This window comes from Sander vitreus, chromosome 9 (assembly GCF_031162955.1).
Source record: "Sander vitreus isolate 19-12246 chromosome 9, sanVit1, whole genome shotgun sequence".
Lineage (NCBI taxonomy): Eukaryota > Metazoa > Chordata > Actinopteri > Perciformes > Percidae > Sander > Sander vitreus.
The window spans coordinates 25,727,812-25,751,238 of record NC_135863.1 but is presented as its reverse complement, the minus strand read 5'-3'; the positions used below and the strand labels follow the sequence as shown (position 1 = coordinate 25,751,238).

Genomic DNA, 23,427 nt, shown 5'->3' with positions numbered 1-23,427 from the left:
GACAAGTATTATTTTAGGACCTCAAATTAGTAATAATTGTGGAGGTTGTGTCTATGATCAGAGGTCCCCTGGTAATACTAGTCCCGTGCGAATAAGGCTTAAGAGTCTACAGCCATGCTAGCGCCTCTGTAGGTGCACTATGAGTTCCTGCATGGTTTCAGCGTAATTTCATTTTTGTCTCAAATCGTAGGCATCTCTCCTTGATCCGCTAGCTGCCTGCCCCCTGAATACACGGTGAAAATGCCCGGTCTCAGGAGACAACACAGGGGTTGTAAACATCAAACAAACACTAGGGGCACAGGCTGTGCACCAAAATACAACACCACGTTCCAGCCAATCACCAACAAGATGGTTGGGGGAGGGGGTGGGGGTTAGTGACAGTTAGTCTTGACAGTTACGGAAACATGGGGGGAGGGGCGAGCTTGCTCTGTTTTGTTTGGTATTTACTTGTAACGTCAACAGAAGTGAAGTCATGTAGGAACTCATAGTGCACCTTTAACTGGAGATGCGGCATAAAAGTCCTGTCCAGAGGGATATATTGTTCCCACAAAAACCAAATCCTAACTATAGCTCAAAAATATGTAATTGTTATCAATCTTCAACTCTCTCAAAAAGAAAGCTAATTTACAGGTTTCACAAAATGCTAAACCATTTTTTTAACAGGAAAAGATGCTCAAAAATCAAAAGCTTCAGGTGCATTGCTATTGACCACAGTCCAAGAACTGTCTAATAAAATCTTGTTTGCAAACAGATTTTCATGGGAGTGCAAGCAACTTTAACAGATGGAAATTGTTATGAAGCTAAACGGAAAGCCTTTTAAATTACTTTATTACTTCTTAGTCTAGAAACTTGCATTGATATTTAAGTACAAATATGTTAAAGAGCGATCAGAATAGTATTACTATAAGTATTACATAACATACATTTAAAAATTCACCCACAAATACATTCACCATCAGTAAATTCGCCATGCACAATGATAAAGTGAGTACCCAGCGTGAATTAGACCCATGCGGCACTTTCCCCAGTTCCCATCAAAGTGTCAGACACACAGAGAGGAAGACACTGTACTGTACCATATTGACTATAGATTTTATCATCATTTTCTCCTCGGCGCCTGCGTGGCCTTCTCTTATCTTTACCACTGGTACCTCCATTACTCTGATGGCCTGTAAAAACCAATCATCAAGAAGTGGATGTCAAACACTGGCATTTGAAAGGAGGAGAGCAGACTAAAAAGAGGGGAAGGACAGAAGGTTGAGAAAGAATGAGAAACAGAAAGCTAGAGACAAATTCACACAAATTAATCCCAGGAATTTAGGCGAGGAAGAGACGGGATGGGGTCTGTGTCTTCGCAAAGTCTAAAGAAATGTGACTTCAAATAAATCAAGCTTCACAGGGGGTAGGCTGGGGAGGAGGAGAAATGTCTCCTTAAAGTTAATATAAAAGTTCAAATCCCAGGGGGAGACAGAAAAAGAAGGGGATGTGAATAAATGGGGGAGCGCGTCTTTTTCTGTTGATTGCATAAGCGATGGCAGCCGCGGTCGGCCAGGCAATCAGGACAGCTCTGATGGAGCCGTCGACAGATGTCTTTGGATATGGCTGCGCTGTTTGGCAGGGAGAAATAGAGGATTTAGGCAGGAAGACTTCAGAATTGACAGGGATCAGGAGACCTCAGAAGGAAGTCATTTCCACAGCACAGATGACTAGATCCGTAAGATGATAGAGTTTAGTAGACAGAAGTCTGCCATCGTTGAAATTATGACAGTTATAAATTTAGGAGCAAAACTAGGGATATACCGATATTACATTTTTGGCCAATGCCTACAACCGATATTAACATTGCCGTTATGGCCGATAACCAATATTTACCGATGTTAATATGATCTGTACAAAACAAGTTTCTATGATAATCATATTTCGTACATACAAAATGTGTAAACACTAAATTTGAAAATTGTATGTCTGTTTGCAAAACATTCAGAAAAGGCATACATTATGTTCAATTAATTTCAATTGTATTATCTATTATTATTATTATTATTGCTTAGTTCACGTCTGTTATTACAATCTGACAGTTGAGTATCTGTTATCTGAACTGCTAAAGTCAGTTGAACAGGTATTGGGGTAGTAGGCAGCCGTGTTTTCATCACTTAATTATGAGATGTATCAGACAAAATCTTATGTGAAATTAGTTTGACTAAAATGACAAAATTATTGGTTTTGGCGAGACTAGATTAACTGAAACGTTCAATATAATTTGATAGGATATTTGAAACAGGAACTTTAAGTCTAAATTAAAAAAATACTAAAAGTTGACTAAAATGTAATTACTTCATCAACTAAAACATTTTAAGTTGTCGATGTTGGTTTTGGCAGTGGTAGAAAAAGTCTGAAAACATTTTCTAAAGTAATTATTATTATTATTATAGTATTCAGTGTCAATAAACAATAATAGCAAAACACTTGAAAGTCAAACCCCAATCAACCCCAAAAATCTATTATTTTTGTTCATGAACAATTCTTCGGAAAAAGAAACAATGACTATGTTTCATGTAACAGTGTTACATCTGCCTCCTCAGTTTTAAATGCCAAACTCTTTCCTGCAGACTTTGCATAACGCTTTGTTTGGAACTCATAAGGCAGCAATGATCCACAGGTATTTCCCTCCCGACAACTGCTTTTTGGCTGATGTTCACCATAAATAAGAGATGCTGTATTTCCAGTTTAATAGCTGATTGTCTTATTTTGTTTACAAGTTACAGATGGAGTCTGGAGATGATGTGGGGTACTCTTTGTTTACATCTTCCTTTACACACTAAAGGCTGTTGCAGCTAGCTCAGGGGATAGACTTTATGACACTAGGTGGTACAGCCTGAGACATGCACAATAAAAAAAAAAAATTTGCCTTCTGCGTTTTTGTTATGCTTTTCCCTCCACTGTATCAAACCGAACCATGACGTCTGAAACGAAGTACGAACCGAACCGTGACTTCTGTGTACCATTCCACCCCTAATTGACACATTGTCAATGCTGGATGGTTTAAATTTCCTCCGTAGATTTTTTTAATTCAACGTCATAGCTATGCATCATAGCTATGCATCGCAAATTGATCAATCTGCGGCACTACTGCACGCCACAAAAAAAACAACTACAACTGCTATAATTCATGTAGACTAGGAACATAACAACTCAGTGTTAAATGTTTTATTAGGCTATAACTTATCAAAACTCGGGTTTAGTCTAATTTTCGGGACAACCAGATGAAGATTCAGGATTCAAGACAACTGCTTGTAATTTGGGGCGTCTGCGTCTTGGGGTGTCTGATCACGCTATTCCCAAACTGTTTTAGTACGGGACGTTTGGATTGGTATGTGGCATTGGTTCAGTATGCCCTGTGACCCAAACACATCAAAGTCTATTTATGTCTGATACTTCGACATGCGGAACAGAAATTCTAGAGCGCAAGTTTTGCCCCGAAAGTTTTGGCAGTGCACTAGTTATTGTCTATCAACTGTAGCATGCTAGTCGTCCTAACTCGGTTAGTCAAGCTCAATGGACAACGACTCTTCAAACTGTATACCGATATTGTTCAATTGAAGTTAGATATGTGTGTAGACTCTGCCAAAGTAATAACTAAAACATACCCTTTTCGGTAACACTTTACTTGAAGGTAATGACATAATCGTGACAAGACACTGTCATAACTATGACATGACACTGTCATGAACAAGTCATAAACATTATAAACAAGTCATAAACGTTTATGACTTCTGTCATTAAGTGTCATGCCGTTTTTGTCATGACAAGTTGACATTGTTTGGGTTGTCTTGATTATAACAACTTGACATTAATCAAAGTGACATTACCAGAAGTTGTCTTGGTCATGACAAGTTGACATTAAATTTGTTTGGGATGTCTTTGTAATGACAAGTTGACATTAACCAGGATGACATTACCAGAAGATGGATTTGTCATGACAACTTGACATTAAATTTCTTTGGAGTGTCCTTATTAAGACAACTTGACATTAAACACAGGCATGAAAACGGGTCAGGGGTGAAAAAGGTGAGAAGTATATTACCCCTCTAGGGGGGTCCTTGGGCATGCTCCCCCGGAAGAAAAATTTAAAAATATTCCATATTTTAGAGCATCAATCTGATGCATTTTGAGATGCATTTTTTGCCAACCTGGGGAGAGCTGGAGAAACTTAACTTCAGCCATGAGCAGGGCTTAAAGTAAAAAAAAATCCTGAGTCTGAAACTTTTTAAAGTTAATTTGACTAGCAAAACAGTTAAAGTCCTTCTGACATTACACAATAATAAAAGTCACTTTTTAAAAACTAAAAAGGTTTTGGATCAATTTTTACTTCTTCCAACCATATGTTAAATTAAGAGTCAATGTAGATTATATTGCAATAATATCAATCCTACAATGAATTATTGTGAAAACAAAACTTTCTAGATGTTGTGTTACTTTGGCCAGGTCATCATCAAAAAAGCGAATTAGTACATTAATGATTTTGTCCATGTTGATATTAGCTGCTTTATTTACATTTATTAAAATCTTTGCATTGTTTAGCTTTTCATATAGCTAGACGTCTAAACTCTGGGACAAGGCCGTTATGTTTAAATACCTGCCATGCTAATTCCAAACAGACAGCTTTGTCAAGGCAGTTTGGGCTTCAGATAGCTTTTACACAGCGGCCATCGTTAATGATAAATCATGTTCCGCTATGAACGTGCACACACATTGTTTGTATCACGGTCGGTCAGTGAAGGCGCAGTCGCAGTGGTAGCGGTAGCTGTCGTTGCCGGTAACTTACTCGTATGACAGAGTGCACGGACCGAAGCTTTGTTACTAGCATCTAATGACTAGCAAGCACTTTCTTAGCGCTGCTGCCGTACAATATCTTCCTTGAACATGCGCTGCAGAAGAAAGCACCCGGCTCCCCCAATTTGAGGCAAAGTGCTAAACAGCTTCCTGTCTCCACCCTTTTCCTCTTGTCCTCTATTCATGCCCAGCGCCATTTGTTTTTAACTACTTTCTCAACTAAAGCTGTATCTAGATGATCCAAGTTTGATAAACTTTGCCTGCATTTTTTTTAGCCGCGTTACCACGGAGACCACACCGGCACCACACTCTCGCATTTCGGCAAAGACCCGCCCTACTTTGCATCTGATTGGCTAGAACTCGTTTCATTGGTAGGTGGAAGTTCGATGATTGGTTAAATCCAGGTGGCACGCTCACCTGTTCGCAGTTCACTGAATCCTACCCCCCCCCCCCAAAAATGGCGAATTTTGCCAAAAGGGGAGTGATTTTCATGTATGTAAACAGGATGACAGAGGATGTCTTTGTCATGACAACTTGACATAACCAAAAAATCCACATCTTTTTGTATTCATGACATGTTGACATAATGATTATTATAATTAGGCGGTTTGCGATAAAACTGGTCACATTCGATTAGCATGAAAACATATCCCAGAGAACGGTCGACTCTGTACAAATGTGTTATTAACCCCTAGGTTCATTTTCTGCCAGATTTCTCCTTTAACAAAAGATTTTTACATCACATGGTAATGTGTTAGGAACGTAATTTGGTGTGCGATGGCACTTCTTAAGACATGTCTTATCTTTCATGATATCTTAATGACAAAACAAAAAGGTACCACTTTACCTGAGGTCTAAGTTTCTATCCATTACACATAATAGTGTCATGACAGCCAGTTTTGTAAAATATCTTGTCACACATCTGACCAAGTGCTAGAATTGGTCCCTAACCTTGCACATCTAATTATAATCATTATGTTAGCACGTCATGACAAAGACATCTTCTGGTAATGTCATCCTGGTTAATGTCAACTTGTCATTACAAAGACATCCCAAACAAATTTAATGTCAACTTGTCATGACCAAGACAACTTCTGATAATGTCACTTTGATTAATGTCAAGTTGCAATAATCAAAACAACCCAAACAATGTCAACTTGTCATGACAAAAACGGAATGACACTTAATGATAGAAGTCATAAACGTTTGACTCGTTTAAGGTTTATGACACGTTCATGAAAGTGTCATGTCATAGTTATGACAGTGTCATGTCACGATTATGTCGATACCTTCAAGTGTTACCGAAATAAGTTGTTCAATTCTCTCGGCACTGCCCCTTTTACTCTTTTTTTGCACGAGACAACCGTCTGGAGCACGTCTGCTGGGTAGCACGAATCTCTTTTCTTTCTTTTCTTTTTTTTTTTTAAAATGAGTCGTGAAGCCAACTTGATACTACAGTAACCTACTTCCTTTTCCAGCTGCGGCAACAAATATGCAGAGGAGATATCAGTAGAGGTGTGACAAGATCTCATCCCCACGATATTAAAACGTGATGAGATTTCTCGTCAAGGTAAAAAGTGTCTTGAGATATCAGTACACAAGTGCAGAGCAGCAGCCTTCAAATTAGCATAGAAAATCTCCTGCCCGTTCTCCAAAGTTGACTTTGAGTTTACTTTTGCAGCGCGATTGCTGAAGAAGAAAAGCTGCCTGTAAAACCCAGCATTAAAAATAGGGGTGGGCGATATGGACAAAAAATAATCGATATTTTTGGCGATTTTGACGATATCCTTTAAAAATGTGTTTTTAAAAGTCTGAGTTACTTAATCACTGATGATAATAATGGGCACAATGTTGAATGAAAACAGTTCTTATTTATTACAGATAAGCAGGCTATGCATTCGTCATGTATGCCTCATTTGCAATGAAACGATGTAGCAAAATAATACAACCAACATCATCAAGAACGAAGAAAGCAAACATAATGGTCGCATCATTCACGTGCATATTAAGTAGCCACATGTATATGTTTTGGTCTTAATACAGCCATAGATTTACCGCTCCAGCGGAGAGGATGGTTCACTCAGCCAGCAGTTAAGTTCATAAGAATTTGTCCAAATTTCAAGACTACAGACAGCTTTTGTTTTAGCTTGTTTGTAAAAATTCTCTATTTGCAGAGTAGAGCTGTGTTTGTTGAAAACAGCGCGTTGGACAAGAGTGGACTGAGCAGACTGAAATATGCTTTCTACATGTTTATGCCAGTCTACACAGGTGAGTGCATTGATAAGTATTGCCTTTTTACTCACAAAGGTTTTATTGTAGCCTACTTACAGTAACGAGACCAGCGTGAGTTCATCTGCCCCAGCGGTCATTGGTTATCCTTTGTATCGTTCCCAGTCAGATACTGTGTGTTTTAAAGCATGCACATCTCGACTCAGTTGTGTGTGTGGAGCGCAGGCATCGCTGTACAGAATCCCGGCATGTGAATAGAGATGCAAATACAGGGGGCTGGGTTTGTGCTCTACCTGTGTAATGTTACCTGCTGTAAATGCTTGAAATGCTAAATAACAGAACGCATTTTTCCCTCTTTACATTTTCTGAATTCGTGATTATTCTGCGGGCCAGACTAAAAGCTTTGGCGGGCCGGATCTGGCCCGCGGGCCGCCAGTTGACGATGGCTGCTCTAGTAGCGCAATCTACATGCTGGAAAAAGCTGGGGAAAACAGACTTTAAAAGGGATACTTCAGCAATTTAGCATTAAGCTTTGTATCAGTAGAAACATGGTAGTATTTTTGAATGACCGTGCTTCCCTCCCTCATGTCCCCGAGACAAGAGAAAAAAATCTTCCAATAACGATTTTTGCGTCATCTGAAGTTTTTTTTGCCCAGAGGCGATGGACTACAGCCCTACTTCTGCATATTTCCAACCCGCCCATAGGGGGTTGGACTGTCTGCATTCTCCGAAAATTCACGAACCAAAACGAGTGTCAGCCATCTTGAATCCTTGTGTAGCTTAGTGGCTTCTCAGCATCAAAACTTTAGATAGATTTATTAATCCCGAAGGAAATTTTAGAACAATTATGTGCATTCAAACTACCGCACACGTGTACCAGATCAGAGAATATGCAGGACACTTTATTACAGACGGAATACTCGACACAGCTTCGCCCGCCTGCTATGGAGACCAGCGGTGTTGCTCGATGCCTCTGGCCGATAAAGGGACACGGGAACGTTGAACGAGTTCACCTGTTCCATCAATCCTGCTTGCAAGTGTCCGCTCAAACTGGACTACATCCAACTTCAACGAAACTCCTAACGCGAGTTCAGAGACTGCTGTGTTTTTGTTGTTGTGGAAACAATTGCTGTATCGGACTATCCAGCTACCAGGCTGGCTGCTCTGTCGCCGGGTAAGACTAGCTAGTGGAAGTGGGCTATGTTAACATTGACTGCCTGGTGCAGAAATGGGGTGCTTGTATCCAACTAACTGCTGGTGGAGTTTGTGACTGTTAAATGCCGACCATTCTACATTCCAATTTACGGCTGTGTTTATACTCTGTGATACAGCCCACCAAGCGCTAATGCTAGTAGCAATGTGTTTTTAAGTTTCTGAACTTTACGGAGCATATCATGCGTAAATGTAGCTAAATGTAGCCCGTTTCGTATGTCGTTTTTATACGTTTTAATTGTGTAACCAATTGAGCCACGATGAAACGTTGCTTCGTGTATATGGTTGAAATGACAATAAAACACACTAAAGTTGAGTTGACTGTCTCACTGTGTCTGTAAACGGTAGACGTGGCTTGGGAGTAGACACTTAAGCAGCGAAGCAAGTGCATTCTGGGATTTGGTGTCTTTCATCCACATGAGCCAAAAACACATTTTCTGGCTTTTCTCGGCCTAGAAGCCACCAATTTCTAAAAGAATTTCATATTTCTACTACATTAGTGACCAAATTTAAAGATATATTCATCTTTTTAACTGTGAAATATCCCTTTAAGAACGCCTTGTTAAAGTCCCCTGCTACAATATGAATCTCCTCCGGGTGATCGCGCTGCAGTTTGTTCACTATGGTTAGCAGTGAGCCAAACTTGTGCTAACGTTAGCATCGGGGGCTATGTAGACAGCAGTGTGCCGTTTTCGTGGTAAATAAAATGGCCTGTATATTATAGACAGGGCTTCCAGGTCAGGTGAGCAGTGCTGGGCAACAATCCTGCTGTTACTACATTCATTATGCACAAAAATGCACAGTTCTCCTCCTCTGGTCTTGCCGGAGTTGTTGTCTCGATTCTGCCAGTAGCTAGCTCGGCCTGCTATCTGCCGACAATCCACGGAGCGCCCGGTCTGGCTATGTCCTCCGGGATGTTATGAGCCGCCTGGAAGGCTCTCTAACGGCTGTGTTGTATCGTAGTCCTATATTGATTAGTTCAGTGTGGCTGTACTTGATTAAAGAAAGTAATCAATTGGAAACAAAAGTAAGATAAGCTTTATTTCTGTCTACTGTACAATGACAAATTCAAGTACAAAACATTTGGTCTCATCTACTGCCAGAAAACGCTTAGTTATGTTGTAACCGGTTCTCTGAGTGAAGAGACTCTCTCCACCATACATATGGAATAATTAACAGTGTAACTGTTATACAGGAGAGAAGCCAGTCGTTTGAGTTTATGGCAAAACCATTCAGTGCTCGGTTTTCATTTTGTGACTTTCGATTGAATAAAGGACTATTTTTCCAGTCTTATTTCTTCATTGAAATTGTGTAAAAAAAATAGGGTTAAAATCTTGTCTCGATCTTGTGAACCCAATCTCGTGTCTAGTCTCGTCAGATGGGTGTCTTGTCACACCCCTAGATATCAGTCTACACAAAATCATCTGATGGTTATTTGTACATTCGAACCTCATAACTGCGAAACAAGAAACAAAAAAACAAAGCTTTATTCATCTCTCCCAACTGTACAATGACAGATTCAAGTAGCTACAAAACATTAGTTCTGCTGTAGGGATGTAACAATTACCGGTGTAACGGTAAACCGTGATAAAAATGTTGAGGATAACAATTAGTTTTAATACAGAAAACCGTGATAATTAAATTTTACTTTAAAAGTTTTCATGTGTACAGTTTTACATTTTAATTATGAAGAAAACAAGTATATAATTAGTGGTGTTTGATTTGTTTACATATATTTTTCTTTGTCTTAGCTTGAATGTTTGGATTTGTATAATTTAAACCTGCACTAATGGAAATGTTCCTGACAAATAAGCTGTTTACATGCTGAACCCTTGTTCCTTTGATGTTAAAAGTTGCACTTTTGATAAGGTTTTGCCTATATTTTGTAATATAATAAACACTGTTCCACTTTTTGAAGCTATTTCAGCTTGTGTAGGCCTATCAGTGCTTTCTGAACATATTGACCACACTTAAAAATACTGCGATAATACCGAAAACCGTGATCATTTTGGTCACTATAACCATGAGGTTACATTTTCATACCATGTATACCAGCTGGTATACAGCTGGACTTGAGTATGTGACAAATTAGCTGTTCACTGAATATAAAGGATATGGCCCCGCCCATTTCTAGCATTTAAGGTAATTGTTATGCATTGCTCCTGGGTTGACCCAGGTCGTCTCTGAATTGTCATGACCAGGGATATACCCATGTAGACCGTCTTGGTTTGAATTTCCAAAAGGAAGATTGAGCCCTGATCAGACAACCCTAGCCCAACCCTAGTAGGTGGTATGAAAGAGGTATAAGACAGGCAGGCACAACAGTGGTTTCTATGCCCTGGTAACTTTATTTCTATAGCACATTACTGCAACAAGGCAATTCAGAGCGATTTACATAAAACTAGAGTTGTTCGATTCCGATACCAGTATCGGAAATGCCTCCGATACTGCCGAAAATGCTGGCATCGGTATCGGCGAGTACTGGAGTCCAGGCGATCCGATACCATGTAATTTATTAGAAATAGGAATCTATTTACTGGTTAGCTCTGTTAGCTCTGACACAGTTCTTCGCCGCTCTTAAACAGTTGCGCTGTGTTCTGCTGTTTTAGAGGGGCGAAGAAGAATTGATCACCCGACGCCTCCTTAAAAGAAGCTAACGTTAGCGCATCATGCCGGCGGTTTGGCAGTACTTTACAGTGGATGTTCCCACCAGTAAGACGGCGACATGCAACATATGCAAAGAAGCAATTTCGAGGGGTGGCACGAGTGTTGCAAATTTCAACACCAGCAACTTAATTAAACATTTGAAGATAAGTCACGCTAAAGAGCACGACAAATTTACCAAAGCTAAGGGGAAAAAGAAGGACGAACTGCAGCAGCAAACTCTGGAAACTGCCTTCCAGCGACAAGATAAATTCCCCAAAGACAGCCAAAAAGCAACAAAGGTAACCGACAAAATTTTGGAGTTTATTGGCCTGGATGACCTGTCGTCGAAAATGTGGGATTTCGCCGTTTAATGGAGCATTTGGAGCCAAGGTACTGTTTGCCAGGTTGTAAATACATCTCCAAAACTGCGCTACCCAAATTATACGTGCATGCAATCAGCTTTACCACGGACATTTGGAGCGCCGACGTGTGCCCCATGTCTTTGCTAAGTTTAACGTCACACTGGGTGGACAGAGTGTCAACATTTACCCCTCGAAGTGCGGTGCTGCATGCCAACGAGTTCCGAGGGTCACATACTGGCACATTAATTACCGAAGCAATTGAGGGGATGCTAGTAAAGTGGAAAATCCTCAAGTCAAACGTTAATGTTGTTTTGCGCGACAACGCTAGTAACATGAAGAAAGCCATGGACGAGATGGATGTACCAAGTTTGGGATGCTTCGCCCACACTCTCCAGCTGGTGGTGCATGAAGGACTACTGTCCAATAGTCGCGCATTTCAAACACTTGCCATTGGCTACTATACACCTGGAGGATAATCAAAAGGATCTCCAAATGCCCACCAAACGTCTGCACCAAGATGTAGCAATGAGGTGGAACAGTACCTACAATATGGTCGAGAGTTTACTGGAGCAGAAGCGGTCCATTTCAGCATATGGAGCTGACCACGACCTGCCAGTGACCCTTACGGCTAACCAGTGGGCTTTAGTGGAGAAAATAAGTCACTGTTCTGGCACCATTTGAAGAACTGACCAGACAGATTAGCTCCTCCACCTCTTCTGCAGCTGAAGTCATCCCCTCAGTCACAGTGCTGAAACGCCTGCTTGCTCGGGAGAACGAGAGGGACACGGGTATAAAAAACATGAAAACAACCCTTCTTGAGGCTGTCCAGAAAAGATTCAAGACCATCGAGAATGAGCCCTTGTATGCAGTTGCCACTCTTTTAGATACGTCACAGGAGCAGACAGCATCAAGCATGCCAAGGATGCTCTGACCCGAGAGGTGGAGAAGATGGAGGCGTTACTGAGCAGGACCACACCTGAGGGAGCAGAGACAGTGCCAAAAAAAAAAACATAAAGCCCCACATATGGAAGCACAGCCAGGCAGCAGCAGCAGAAAGAGCAGCTTGAAAGGCCTGTTTGAGGAAATCCTGCAGGAGCATGATGAGGAACGTGGAGCAAATAGCACAAGCACACAAGTTCAAATACAGACATATTTGACAGAGCAAACGGTCCCACGCTCAGACAGTCCGTTCCAGTACTGGGGAGTCAACCAAATTCGGTTTCCCACCCTGGCTGCCACTGCTGCAAAGTTTCTGTGCTCCTTGTACCAGTGTTGACAGTGAGAGACTGTTCAGTGCAGCGTCCAACATTGTTGATGCAAGAAGGAACAGGCTAGGAGGAGAGAGGGCAGAAATGCTCATCTTCTTCAATAAGAATCTGCCTTTGCTCTTGAAATTATGAGAAATACTAAATTGCTAAAATGCTACTGCAATGTGTAGCCTACTTGTTTTAAAGTATTTTGTTTACTGTGTAGCTGCTCTTTTGATTAGTATTTTTTTAATGTTTACTTTATAGGTTAGTGTTGGACTACTGTTTTATACTGTTCTATTTAAAAGCCTTTATTTTACAATATTGTGGCTGCACTTGAATTTTTTTTAATAATTATTCCTATATTTATTGCTGCTTGCACAACTGTTTTATACTGTTCTATTTAAAAATAAATTTAAAAAGAAATGGCTTCCATTTGCTGTATTCATTCATGTTTTACAAAGGGTTTAACCTGAGAAAGGCCTTACCACAATGATAATCATATCACAGTCATGCAGGCGTAGTATGTTTTTTTTCCTCTTTTTTTTTTTAAAAACACACTGGTATCAGTATCGGCTGATACCCACAGCACGAGTATTGGAATCGGTATCGGGAGGGGAAAATGGTATCGGAACATCTCTACATAAAACATTAAAGAGCAGATAAAAACAGTAGTGATGTTACACTTTGTGCCGAGGCTTCGAAGCGTGGGTCAGGAAATCCCAATAGTTTTCTGTGAAGCATATAGAGGCTTTTATTGTTTAGACAAATGAGGTCATTAATGACATCCGAAGCCTCGCTGCCCGTCCGTACCACGTGACATGTTTATAAAGTGGTTTGAATCTACATATTTTAATTATAGTCATGGCCCTCAGACCAGTTAAACCATTGCCACATACCAGTTTTAGAATAGCCTACTAAAATTGCCCCTCCCACTATTATATTATGACCAAAATAATTGATTTACACACACATTTGATAGCAGCATTCCTCTCAAGGAAATACGTTTATTGTACAGTTATGTTAATTGACCCTTCGCTAAGCACTGCCGTCCTTAGTAACTGTTGCTACGTCTGACAAGCTTTTCTGCCTGGCACGTCTATTACAGTTGTATGCATCGGTGTCAGACATTCCCAAGGAGATAATTAGTAATTTTTGGCGAACAGGTGAAATATTTGAGAGAGCAAGACAAAAGGGACTGCAGTATGCATTCGAGGGATATATCAACGACATAATATGCAACCGATTAGAGAATAATTTCATCAAAATTGAAGGTAAAGCTCATGCAATAATGTGAGCCTCCTCATACGCTGACCATTCAAATGGGAAACACACAAGTTGAGGAACAGCTATGTTCATGCACAGCAGGGTAAGTGACATTTGAAAATAATCTTATAATTACAAATCAAACAGCTTATCCATAAATCTTGTGGAATAATAACACTTTGCAATGATAACATTCTCCTGCTTATATTTTTAGCGATTGACAAAATGCTGAAATATACTTTAAAGTATGTCAGTGAGCCTTCGTCTTGCCTTTAATCATCTTAAGGACAGGTTAATAACAGATGTGTACCCACTCTGTCGTTCTCTGGGACATGTTTTCATGCTAATCTAATGTGTTTAGAGCTTGAAACAAGCTAGCGCGGACCGTTGATTAGCTTACAACGCTAGTATTCGGGGCACAGGGAAAGTAAAAACAAATCGCTATTTATACCACTAAAAAGGCTCAAAATATCACCACACTTCAACATGGTCCCTAAATGTTAACCGAAGCATTGAGAACTTTGTAAGTGTACAGACAGTTTATTAAAAAGATAGTTTAGAAAGACAGTAGCTCCCAAGACAGCGGCCGCCTGTATACGAGAATGTGACTGCCTTTATAATTTCTTTTTAATAAACTGTCTGTACACTTACAAAGTTCTCAATGCTTCGGTTAACAGTTAGGGACCCTCATTATGCTACCGTTGAAGTGTGGTGATATTTTGAGCCTTTTTAGTGGTATAAATAGCGATTTGTTTTTACTTTGCCTGTGCCCCGAATACTAGCATTGTAAGCTAATCAGCGGTCCGCGGTCAATTGTATTATTGATATAAATGGATTACGCGGAAATTGATTTTTTTCTTCGTTATTTCTAAGTCTTTACTGGTGCAAAATTCAGTCAAAAACCATCTAATACAGTGTATCACAGATCACTAGATCATCTGCCTGTTTTTACACTATTTGACCAACAGGTGGTATTGTGAGCAAATGAAGCTTCGAGAAATTAACCCTTTTGAGAACCACTTTGCTGGAAAGCTTCAATGCTTCATCTTGCCATCACTAAAAACAGTCCTGAAAATAAAACAGGCTAAAATAGAATAAAATACAAGAATAAAAGTTACAGTGCAGTGTAAGAAATGAATAATTATTTGAATTAATAGATTGTAGAGACAGGTTTTGGAGGGGAGATTTTACGTGTCTATGAAGAGCTTTTGCCGTAGCCTACGTAAGTGGACTGGTGTCAGCGTCGGCATGTGTGTGCACAAAGTGTCTCCCCTGTGCTTTCTGACCACAGTCGGAATTCTGTAGCAAGAAAAGTTAACCCTCTCCTTGATTTCATGTTGTTTATGGAGAAGGAGAACCCGGAAATGAGTAAGAGGAAATGCACGCTACCAAGCCACGGCCTGCGTCGCCGCAATGTGTAGTTACATTTGATGAGAGGTGCACGTCAGGCTACGACATAGGGTCCGTATCTCCACGTACGTACCCACGGCGTTGATTTAACGCAGAAGTATAATACACCTTTAAAAGCAAAACATGCTCCTTGACTCCCTGTTCATAATAATAATTAAATTAACTACACTTTGGGGTCAGGTATAGTTGGATCAGGGCCCAGGTCCAGGATGCGAAACCCCCCTTACAGCATTATTCCATTATATTTTTAATTTATACCTGCCACCAGAATTTTGTGTTTTCCTTGACATAAATAAATATGCTTTCACCATAAATTGGTGCCTAAAAATTTATCAGCAGAATGCAGGAAATTAAGTCTTTGATGCTTAAAATTTTCTGGGGGAGGACCCCAAGACCCCCCCACTTAATGTCACCCCCCAAAGGCCCATTCTGAGCCAGAAATTCTGTATGTGAGATATCTGTCAAGCTGAATGGACTCGCAGTAATAAAACAATTAATGATTCTGATCTAAAGACTGAAATACAACTCTTTCTGTAAGTGAAAGGACCCTATATCCTGCAGTGTAACTGTAAGATATATGATGCTTTTGGGAAATGATTGCAAATAAAGTAAACTGTTGCTAAAAAAGGAACTACACACTGAATTCACTTAGGTAACATTACTGTTGACAACAGTACCAATAACAATATTTCTCATCACTGTTGCCAACCTGTATTGTAGCTACTAGTGCACCCCGCATATTTTCGACCCTGACCTAACCTGAAATCCAAAAGTCTAAACTAAAAAAACTAATTGAAAATTCAAAACTAATATAGTCATGCTACTTGGAAGGACACAACCTTTCAACTGCACTATTTCATATAATATATTAAATTAGCTGGCTGGACTTAAATAGTCAGCTGTTTGGCCGGCAACCAGCGTTAATAGAAAGCTCTGGTCCTACTTATTAAACAGAAAACAGCAATGATGTTGACAAGCTCAGATCGTGGAGGCCTGTCACCTTAATAGAAGCCAGTGAACCAGTGGACCTTCAGGATTAATAGAGAATTTATGTACCTGCAGAGCTTTGACCAGCGCCCCATTTCTGCCTGCTTCTCCCACAAGAACAACCCTTGTCTCCACTTTTGGCAGCATATCTGAGAGAGATGAAGAGCAACAGAGAGACAGAGTGAACAAGGAGGAAATGGGACAGGGGAAACACACACACACACACACAAATTGGGAGACAGGTCAAGAAGTAGGTCGTCTCTGGGAGGTTATGTAAGTTTTTGCTCATATTGACTGACAGCCGAGGGTTACAGCCAGACAATCCACCTATATCACTGATTAAGATGAAAGAGAAAAGGGGTGGCATAGAAATTGGGAAGCGGGGGATAATTACAAAAATAAAGTAGGAAGCTAATACATGTTCCCTATAGTGGAACATAAGAACTAATTTCAATTCTCACATAAAAAAAGTATATCTACCTCACTGCATTTCGAATCCATTTTAAGTCAATATAATTGGCCTTATGATAGGAGAGACAAAACATTTTAATAGACCTAAAATGAACTCCATCACAAGCTTATTAGCAGGGTTTGATCCAGACCTCCCTGTGACTAACTGTCACAGAGAAAAGTCAATGATATTTGAGGGTTTTATGGGTTCCCCTTTCAGATAATCCTGGACCAAAGACTGCATTATGTCCAACTGGCAAAATCAAATGTAGTCTAAGGCTGTTGCATGCTTACAAGCTGGGGTCCACAGACGCAAGTAAACATCCAGTTACATTTCAACCGGCGTGTGTACATGGCACGTCTCTCGAAATTTGAATCATTGCGATTTGCGGCCACTATTGGGTATTATCTACGCCGAGGTGTAATAGGCATTTAGTGATATTCAGAGAAAGGAGGGAGAGAAAAAAGGTAACCCATACATACTGACCTTCCCCGTCTTCACATGCCATCCCCAGAAATACATGGTCCTTGGTGGTTTCGGCGATCTTCGAATCATAGACCGAAGAATCCAGCAGACTTCGAGCCGTCCCTATGCTGCTGTCAGCCATGCCAGGAACTTGTGGAGGCACCAAATTGTCCAAACTATCAAACGTTACAGGGAATGAACAAAAAGAGACGCTTGTGTTTCTTAAGACATGCTTTGTATAATATAATGGTCAAAATGTTTTGAATGATTAGGCCACCCGGGGTTATTAACTCAAAGGATATATCCACCCTTATTTTTTACGCTAACGTTAGCCCAGTTAACGTTGGCTGTATTCACCATGGTACAAAATACCCTTTGCTTAACGTCCCCGCATGTTAGCTAACGTTAAGGTATAATGCGTTTTCAACAGCACAAAAACCTCAAAGACTCGTAAACCAAACTTACCGCCTGTTTCGGTGGCTGGTAACTTATATCAAGGAATTACAGAAACGGGGGCGAGCTAACTTAATTCAATAAGCTCTCGAACTAAATTAGCTAACGTTAGCTACCGAGCTAACGTTAGCTAGTAACTTCAAGTCAACAATACAATAAAGAATTCCCGAGAATTCCTCTTCGGTCCAAAACACTCTATAACACTCTAAAATCTATAACATCTCTTCGTTATATGGCAAGTCTGGTGGGTATGTTGCCCTTTATGCGTGAATAGTCCAAATTGTCGAAATGTGACTACCTGTTGACAGCTAGCTAACTGCTTAATAGTAGTCCCGAGTAGGTATTTGCCCGAACTCAATTCAAAAAGCAAGGCAAACAACGGTGCAGCGCGCTGATTGGGCAAGAGTAACAGAAAGCCAGCGGCTCCAGTCCGGCGATGTAGCTGATTGGTCTGTTCATTCCTTCTATGGTTCATTCAAATAACGATTTGCGTTTCCTGCCCAGACATGCGACCTTCAGGTACTATCGTAAATATTAAACTACTCTCCGAGAAGAAAAAATCAACGTGTTTTATTACTTACAGGGTCAGTGTATGTTTTGGTCATTCGATTTTCATTTCATAAACAAGTATTAAAAAACAAAAAACGAATGGTTATTTGATTTTCGTTTTAAAATACAAAATTTGAAATTGAAATACAAGGTGGTTTTTTTCCTTTTCATGGTCAAAAGCGGATGGGAGAAATTTAAAATATGTTTTTATTTTCATTTTATATTTCTTATAACAAAAAATAAAACCACTCGAAAATAGAAACGAAAAAAGGCCTGTTTTTTCATATTCAGAGACCGGATGTTGTCATTTACAATGCAACAGCGCCAGTGTAGGAATGTAGCTACCACTGTCAGTGTTGCTTTCAGCCCAGGCTAAAATTACTTTGAAAACCTAGCTATACTCTTGATAATGCTTGGAGGGACTTTTATTTCATAATTTCACATTTCTTTATTACCCTCTCTCCCAGCCTCCCTCTGACTCTTTGTCTCTACCCGCAGCAGACAACTTCTCCCGACAGAAGAGAGTCAAACCAGTTGAGGACTTGACTTTCAGTTCACAGCTGTAACGTTACTGTTACGTTACCGTGACAGCGCCAAAGTCTGGTCCCAGCAAACTTTCTGTTGCTGCCGTTAAGCTTGCTGATCTGACAGAAAGTCACCGGCGGTTCGGGATCAGACCTCCGGTGCTGGGTCTAATGTTATAATGTTCGCTGCTGCCGCTGCAGCTAGCTAGCAGGTATAACCTAACCTGTTACCTGGGTCCCCGGTTCGCTCCCCGGTGCTAACTGACTCTGGTCCGTCTGCAGAGCTAGCGTTACACTAGCTAAGCTGGGAATCAGACCAATCTGCTGCGCTCGTGTTGTATTCATATTCATATTTTCTTTGCAGATAGTGATATGCTTTGATGCACTGATGTCAGGCAGGCTTGCTAGTTGCTTTTAGTCTGAGTCTGTGAGATAACCAAACTTCCTTTGAATATAACGTGCAAATAAATAGACGGAAATAAATAAAAGTCCCCTGAAATAAATACAAGTAAAACATATAGGCCATTGAACTATAATGACTAATGCATATATGTATGCCTCATTTATGTATTTCATAGCCATATTTATGTAAAGAGGTGCAAAAAACTGATGATCAGTCGCTCAGAAAGTTAAGCTATAGTTTCCCTCAACTACAGTCTGGTTTAAAGCAAAACTGTTAGGCTACACCGGTGTTAGTCATGGATGTATTAAGAGAACGTGCTACTGCCTTGAAAATGCAACATCCGGTCTCAGAATATGAAAAAAAAGGCATTTTTTCATTTCTTTATTACCATTTCTGTTATCTAGTGATTTAATTTTTTGTTATATGAAATAGAAAATGAAAATCGAAGCAGTTTTAAATTTTCACATTCCCTTTTGACAATGAAAAGGAAAAAACGCCTTGTATTTCAATTTCAAATTTTGTATTTTAAAACGAAAATCAAATAACCATTTGCTATTTTATGGACCCTTATGCATCCCTGTGTTTTGGCCCTATTTGGAACGAGCTTTTCTTCCAAATATGGTATGCTCATTAATATTTAGATGAGCTGCGCGCTGATTGGTTGAGGAACAACATACAGATACATTGGAGACGAGACAGCAGAGGCCTGTACTACGAAGCGAGATTTGGCATTAACGAGCTAACTTCAGGTTCAACCCAGGGTTTTCTGTACTACGAAGGTGGATCACTTGTGATCAGGTTCAATTGCTGTGGTAACTTATGCTGAACGCCTAACCTGGTCGGGAGCAGGTTAAGTTGGAGATCAGAGATCAATCGGTGTAAACGCACCGCCTACTGACCAATAAATACTCGATTGATAACGGCGTCACCATTCTTAGAAGAGGGAGAGAGGGAGAAAGGGGTGCGCACATAAAAGTTAAAACATTTAGAGACCGACAACACCGTTAGCATTCCCTGATGTGTATATTTATGAAATATATAGATTGTAATGGGAGGGAATTACATATCGGCTCGGCTTCTTGAGCCGTGTGTTGCCAATGCGCACATCAGTTTGAATTTTGTTTTTATATATTTTATTTGCTCTCACGATGGCTTCCCACTGCCAGGACTGCAACTGAAATACTAGTCTAAAGCAACGACAGTTTATGGAAAGTGCACAAGTGTAATTATGGTCAGATCTTGGTCCTGACTATTTTTTTGCCAGCTTTCCTTCTTATTTTAGGAAGCAGCGACTGTATTGCGTTTTGCCTGCAAAACCGTGTCCGTGTTATTCATATTTATGTAGAATTATAATTTCCTCTTCTTATGTAAAATATGCGGCTCTGGTAGATATTTGCGATTGGTCGTGCTGTGCAAACACCGCCTCTTTTATGTGAATGCTGGATTGGGAAACCCTGGGTTGACTGAACTAGTTGATAACCAGTGTCGTGATACAGCTTATGCGGGACCACGGGTGTTAGGTTAGGTGAAGCCGGGTAACTGAAAGAAATCCAGGACATGTTGATCTCGCTTCGTAGTACAGGCCTCAGGTCTCATATTTCAGAAACTGCAATGTTGCGTTACTAAATTCACTTCTGAGACTTTTTTATGCGAGAAATCAACTCTATAAAGCTCAAATATGGGCCGTTTTACGAAAATTGATGGCTAATTGCAAATTTGGTAAAACGTGTCGGACTTCAGGAGGTCCACACAGTCTGACGAGACAGCGGAAGCCCCGCTGCTCTCCATACCCAGGAGAAAGTCACCGTTTCTGGGTTACTGGACGGGCTCGGGGCTCTGCGGAGCTGGCCGGCTGCCGGCATAACTATAGTATATTTAGGGCCAGAGCGCCGACAGCAGCGAAGGCCCTATTGGAACTGAAGGAATTATTATTAGGGTTCCACAGCCCTGCTGTGCGAACTCCGACTACAGCCTAAACCGTACATGGTGGGGGGTTGCCATTTTCAGGACTGGTCCAAAACTCTGCAAGGACCTCAGGCGCAACATTTGACCCACTTCCACCACTAGGTGGCGCTACAGAAGAAAAAACACGTTTGGCCACACCGTACACCGGACATTCAAAAACCATACATCTTCGTGTTCCCCGGATCAAACTGAATCACGTGATATAGGCCACCCTCATTTCCGCCTAGACTTTTATGTGTGAAAAATCGCGATTTATCAAAAACCTACTTTTTCGATCTCCTCCTAGACCATGCGACCGATTGGCACGAAACTTGGCAGCATCTCCAGATGGGCCTGACATGATGGCCTATGGGACCCACGTTTAAATTTACCACTTACACTAATGTGAACAACTTTAAATTTACAGTGTAGATGGACAATGGGCCATGGACCACACCTACCAACAATTACACATGTGGACCACTAGGTGGCGCAATAATTTTTTTACCATTAACTCCCACATTACACATCGTACATTAGAAATCCTTACATCCACGTCTTCCTTGACTCAAGCTGAATCACATGATATAGGCCACGCCCATTTCTGCTTAAAAGTTTTTTCGCAATATTGCGCAATGCGCAACACCAACTTTTTCGAACTCGTCCTAGGCCATGTGACCGATCTGCACGAAACCTGGTAAATAGCATCTCCAGATGGGCCTGACCAAAAGTTACTCAAAGAATTTTGCTACGTAACAGTGTGCGCATTTGACGACCAAACAACAAATTTTCTATTATATTTTCTACCAAATTTGGCGAAGATCAACCTTTAGGGGGTGCTATGAGCAACGTTTATTTGTTTTGGCCAATAACTCAATGCATTTAAATGAAAAATTTGCAATTGCAATATCTCTGCCACAGTAAATGCAATCAACGCGATCGGCATTTATTTGTTCTCAATATTGACTTTTGGTCATAGCGCCCCCCGCTGGCAACAGGAAATCTGCCTTATATGACAAACATCATCCGATTCAAATGAAACTTAGAATGTGTGGTCTCCATGTGATACTGAGCCGGACCCTATACGATAACCACGCCCACTTACTCAGACCACGCCCCCTTTCATAACATTTGAACCGTTTAAGGTAGAGTCATGTGTGAGGTGTCATTGAACTCAGCAGAGAGTTCCTTTTTCATTGGTGATGTTTTGACCCGCCCCCTATGCTTAAGCCACGCCCCTTTTATAGCATTTCAACCGTTTAAGGTATACCCTCTATGAGGTATCATTGAACTCAGCAGGGAGTTCCCTGTGTTTATGCCACGCCCCCTTTCATAACTGGTGACCCGTTTAAGGTAGAGTCTTATGTGAGGTATCAATGAACTCAGCAGAGACTTTCTTCTTTATTGGTGATGGTTTGGCCTGCCCCCTATAATTTAACCACGCCCCTTTTCACAGCTAATGAACTGTATGACGTAGAGTCTTGTGTGAGGTATCATTGAACTCGGCATTGGTGACAATTTGCAGTGTCTGAGTGCCGTGTACTATTATTAGGGCCCGAGCACCAAACTTTTCAGGATTCATAAGAGTCCAACCCTGAGATTTGTCCTCAGGGTTGGACTCTTATGAAGAGCCGATGAAAGGCTGATATTTACTTAAAGTCATAGCGCCCTCTAGTGCCAACAGGAAGTAGGCCTAAAAGTCGGGGGGCTGGGAACAGGAAATAAGCCTTATATGACAAACATCATCCTATTTACATGAAACTTATAATGTGTGGTCTACATGTGATACTGAGCCGCCCCTATACTTTAACCACGCCCACGTATGCAGACCACGCCCCATTTCATAACATTTGAATCTTTTAAGGTAGAGTCTTGTGTGAGTTGTCATTGAACTCAGCAGAGAGTTCCTTCTTTATTGCTCTATGCTTAAGCCACGCCCCCTTTCATTACATTTCAACCATGTACCAGCAGAGACTTCCTTATTCATTGGTCGTGCTTTGGCCCGACCCCTATGCTTAAGCCACGCCCCCTTTCACAGCTAATGAACTGTATGACGTAGAGTCTTATGTGAGGTATCCTTGAACACAGCAGGGAATTACCTTTTCATTGGTGGCTATTTGCGGTGTCTGAGTGCCTCACAAATGCACGGTCGCAAGGAGCGGCATCCGCCAGTAACCCTGACGCACGAAGAGGCGCGAGGGCCTTTCCAACGCTGCTTGCAGCTTTAATTACAGTTCTACACTTTCGGCAAAACTATAATATATTTACAGTTTGAATTTTGTCACACCACTTATATAACAGCTAAGGTCTTACAAAGCTAACGCTTGTGTCCAATTTCAATTTAATGCATTTTTGTGAATTTGAGGGGTTTCGTCAGCTGCTAGTGTCCCTTCAATCCTATGGGTAAAGATTGCGGGCTGCAGGCCCTGGAGCTCCGTCAGGGCCT

General features: G+C 40.8%; 1 protein-coding gene across 7 annotated transcripts in view; it reads right to left on the bottom strand.

Moving 5' to 3' along the window:
* The window catches only part of ect2 (epithelial cell transforming 2), a 121,037-nt gene extending 103,081 nt beyond the window's left edge, over positions 1-17,956 (bottom strand). For 4 of the 7 annotated variants that reach the window (XM_078259479.1, XM_078259482.1, XM_078259476.1 and 1 more), the window contains exons 1-4: positions 17,574-17,722; positions 17,130-17,284; positions 16,262-16,341; positions 1,077-1,169 (exon numbers count right to left, since the gene is read on the bottom strand). In XM_078259479.1, coding sequence (XP_078115605.1) covers positions 1,077-1,169; positions 16,262-16,341; positions 17,130-17,250 — 294 coding nt within the window. In that variant the 5' untranslated portion in view covers positions 17,251-17,284; positions 17,574-17,722. Of the gene's footprint in view, positions 1-1,076; positions 1,170-16,261; positions 16,342-17,129; positions 17,285-17,573; positions 17,723-17,859 lie in introns of those variants that run through there. The other 3 variants (XM_078259480.1, XM_078259478.1, XM_078259477.1) reach the window with 2 other exon arrangements.
* Between the last annotated feature and the right edge of the window lie 5,471 nt (positions 17,957-23,427).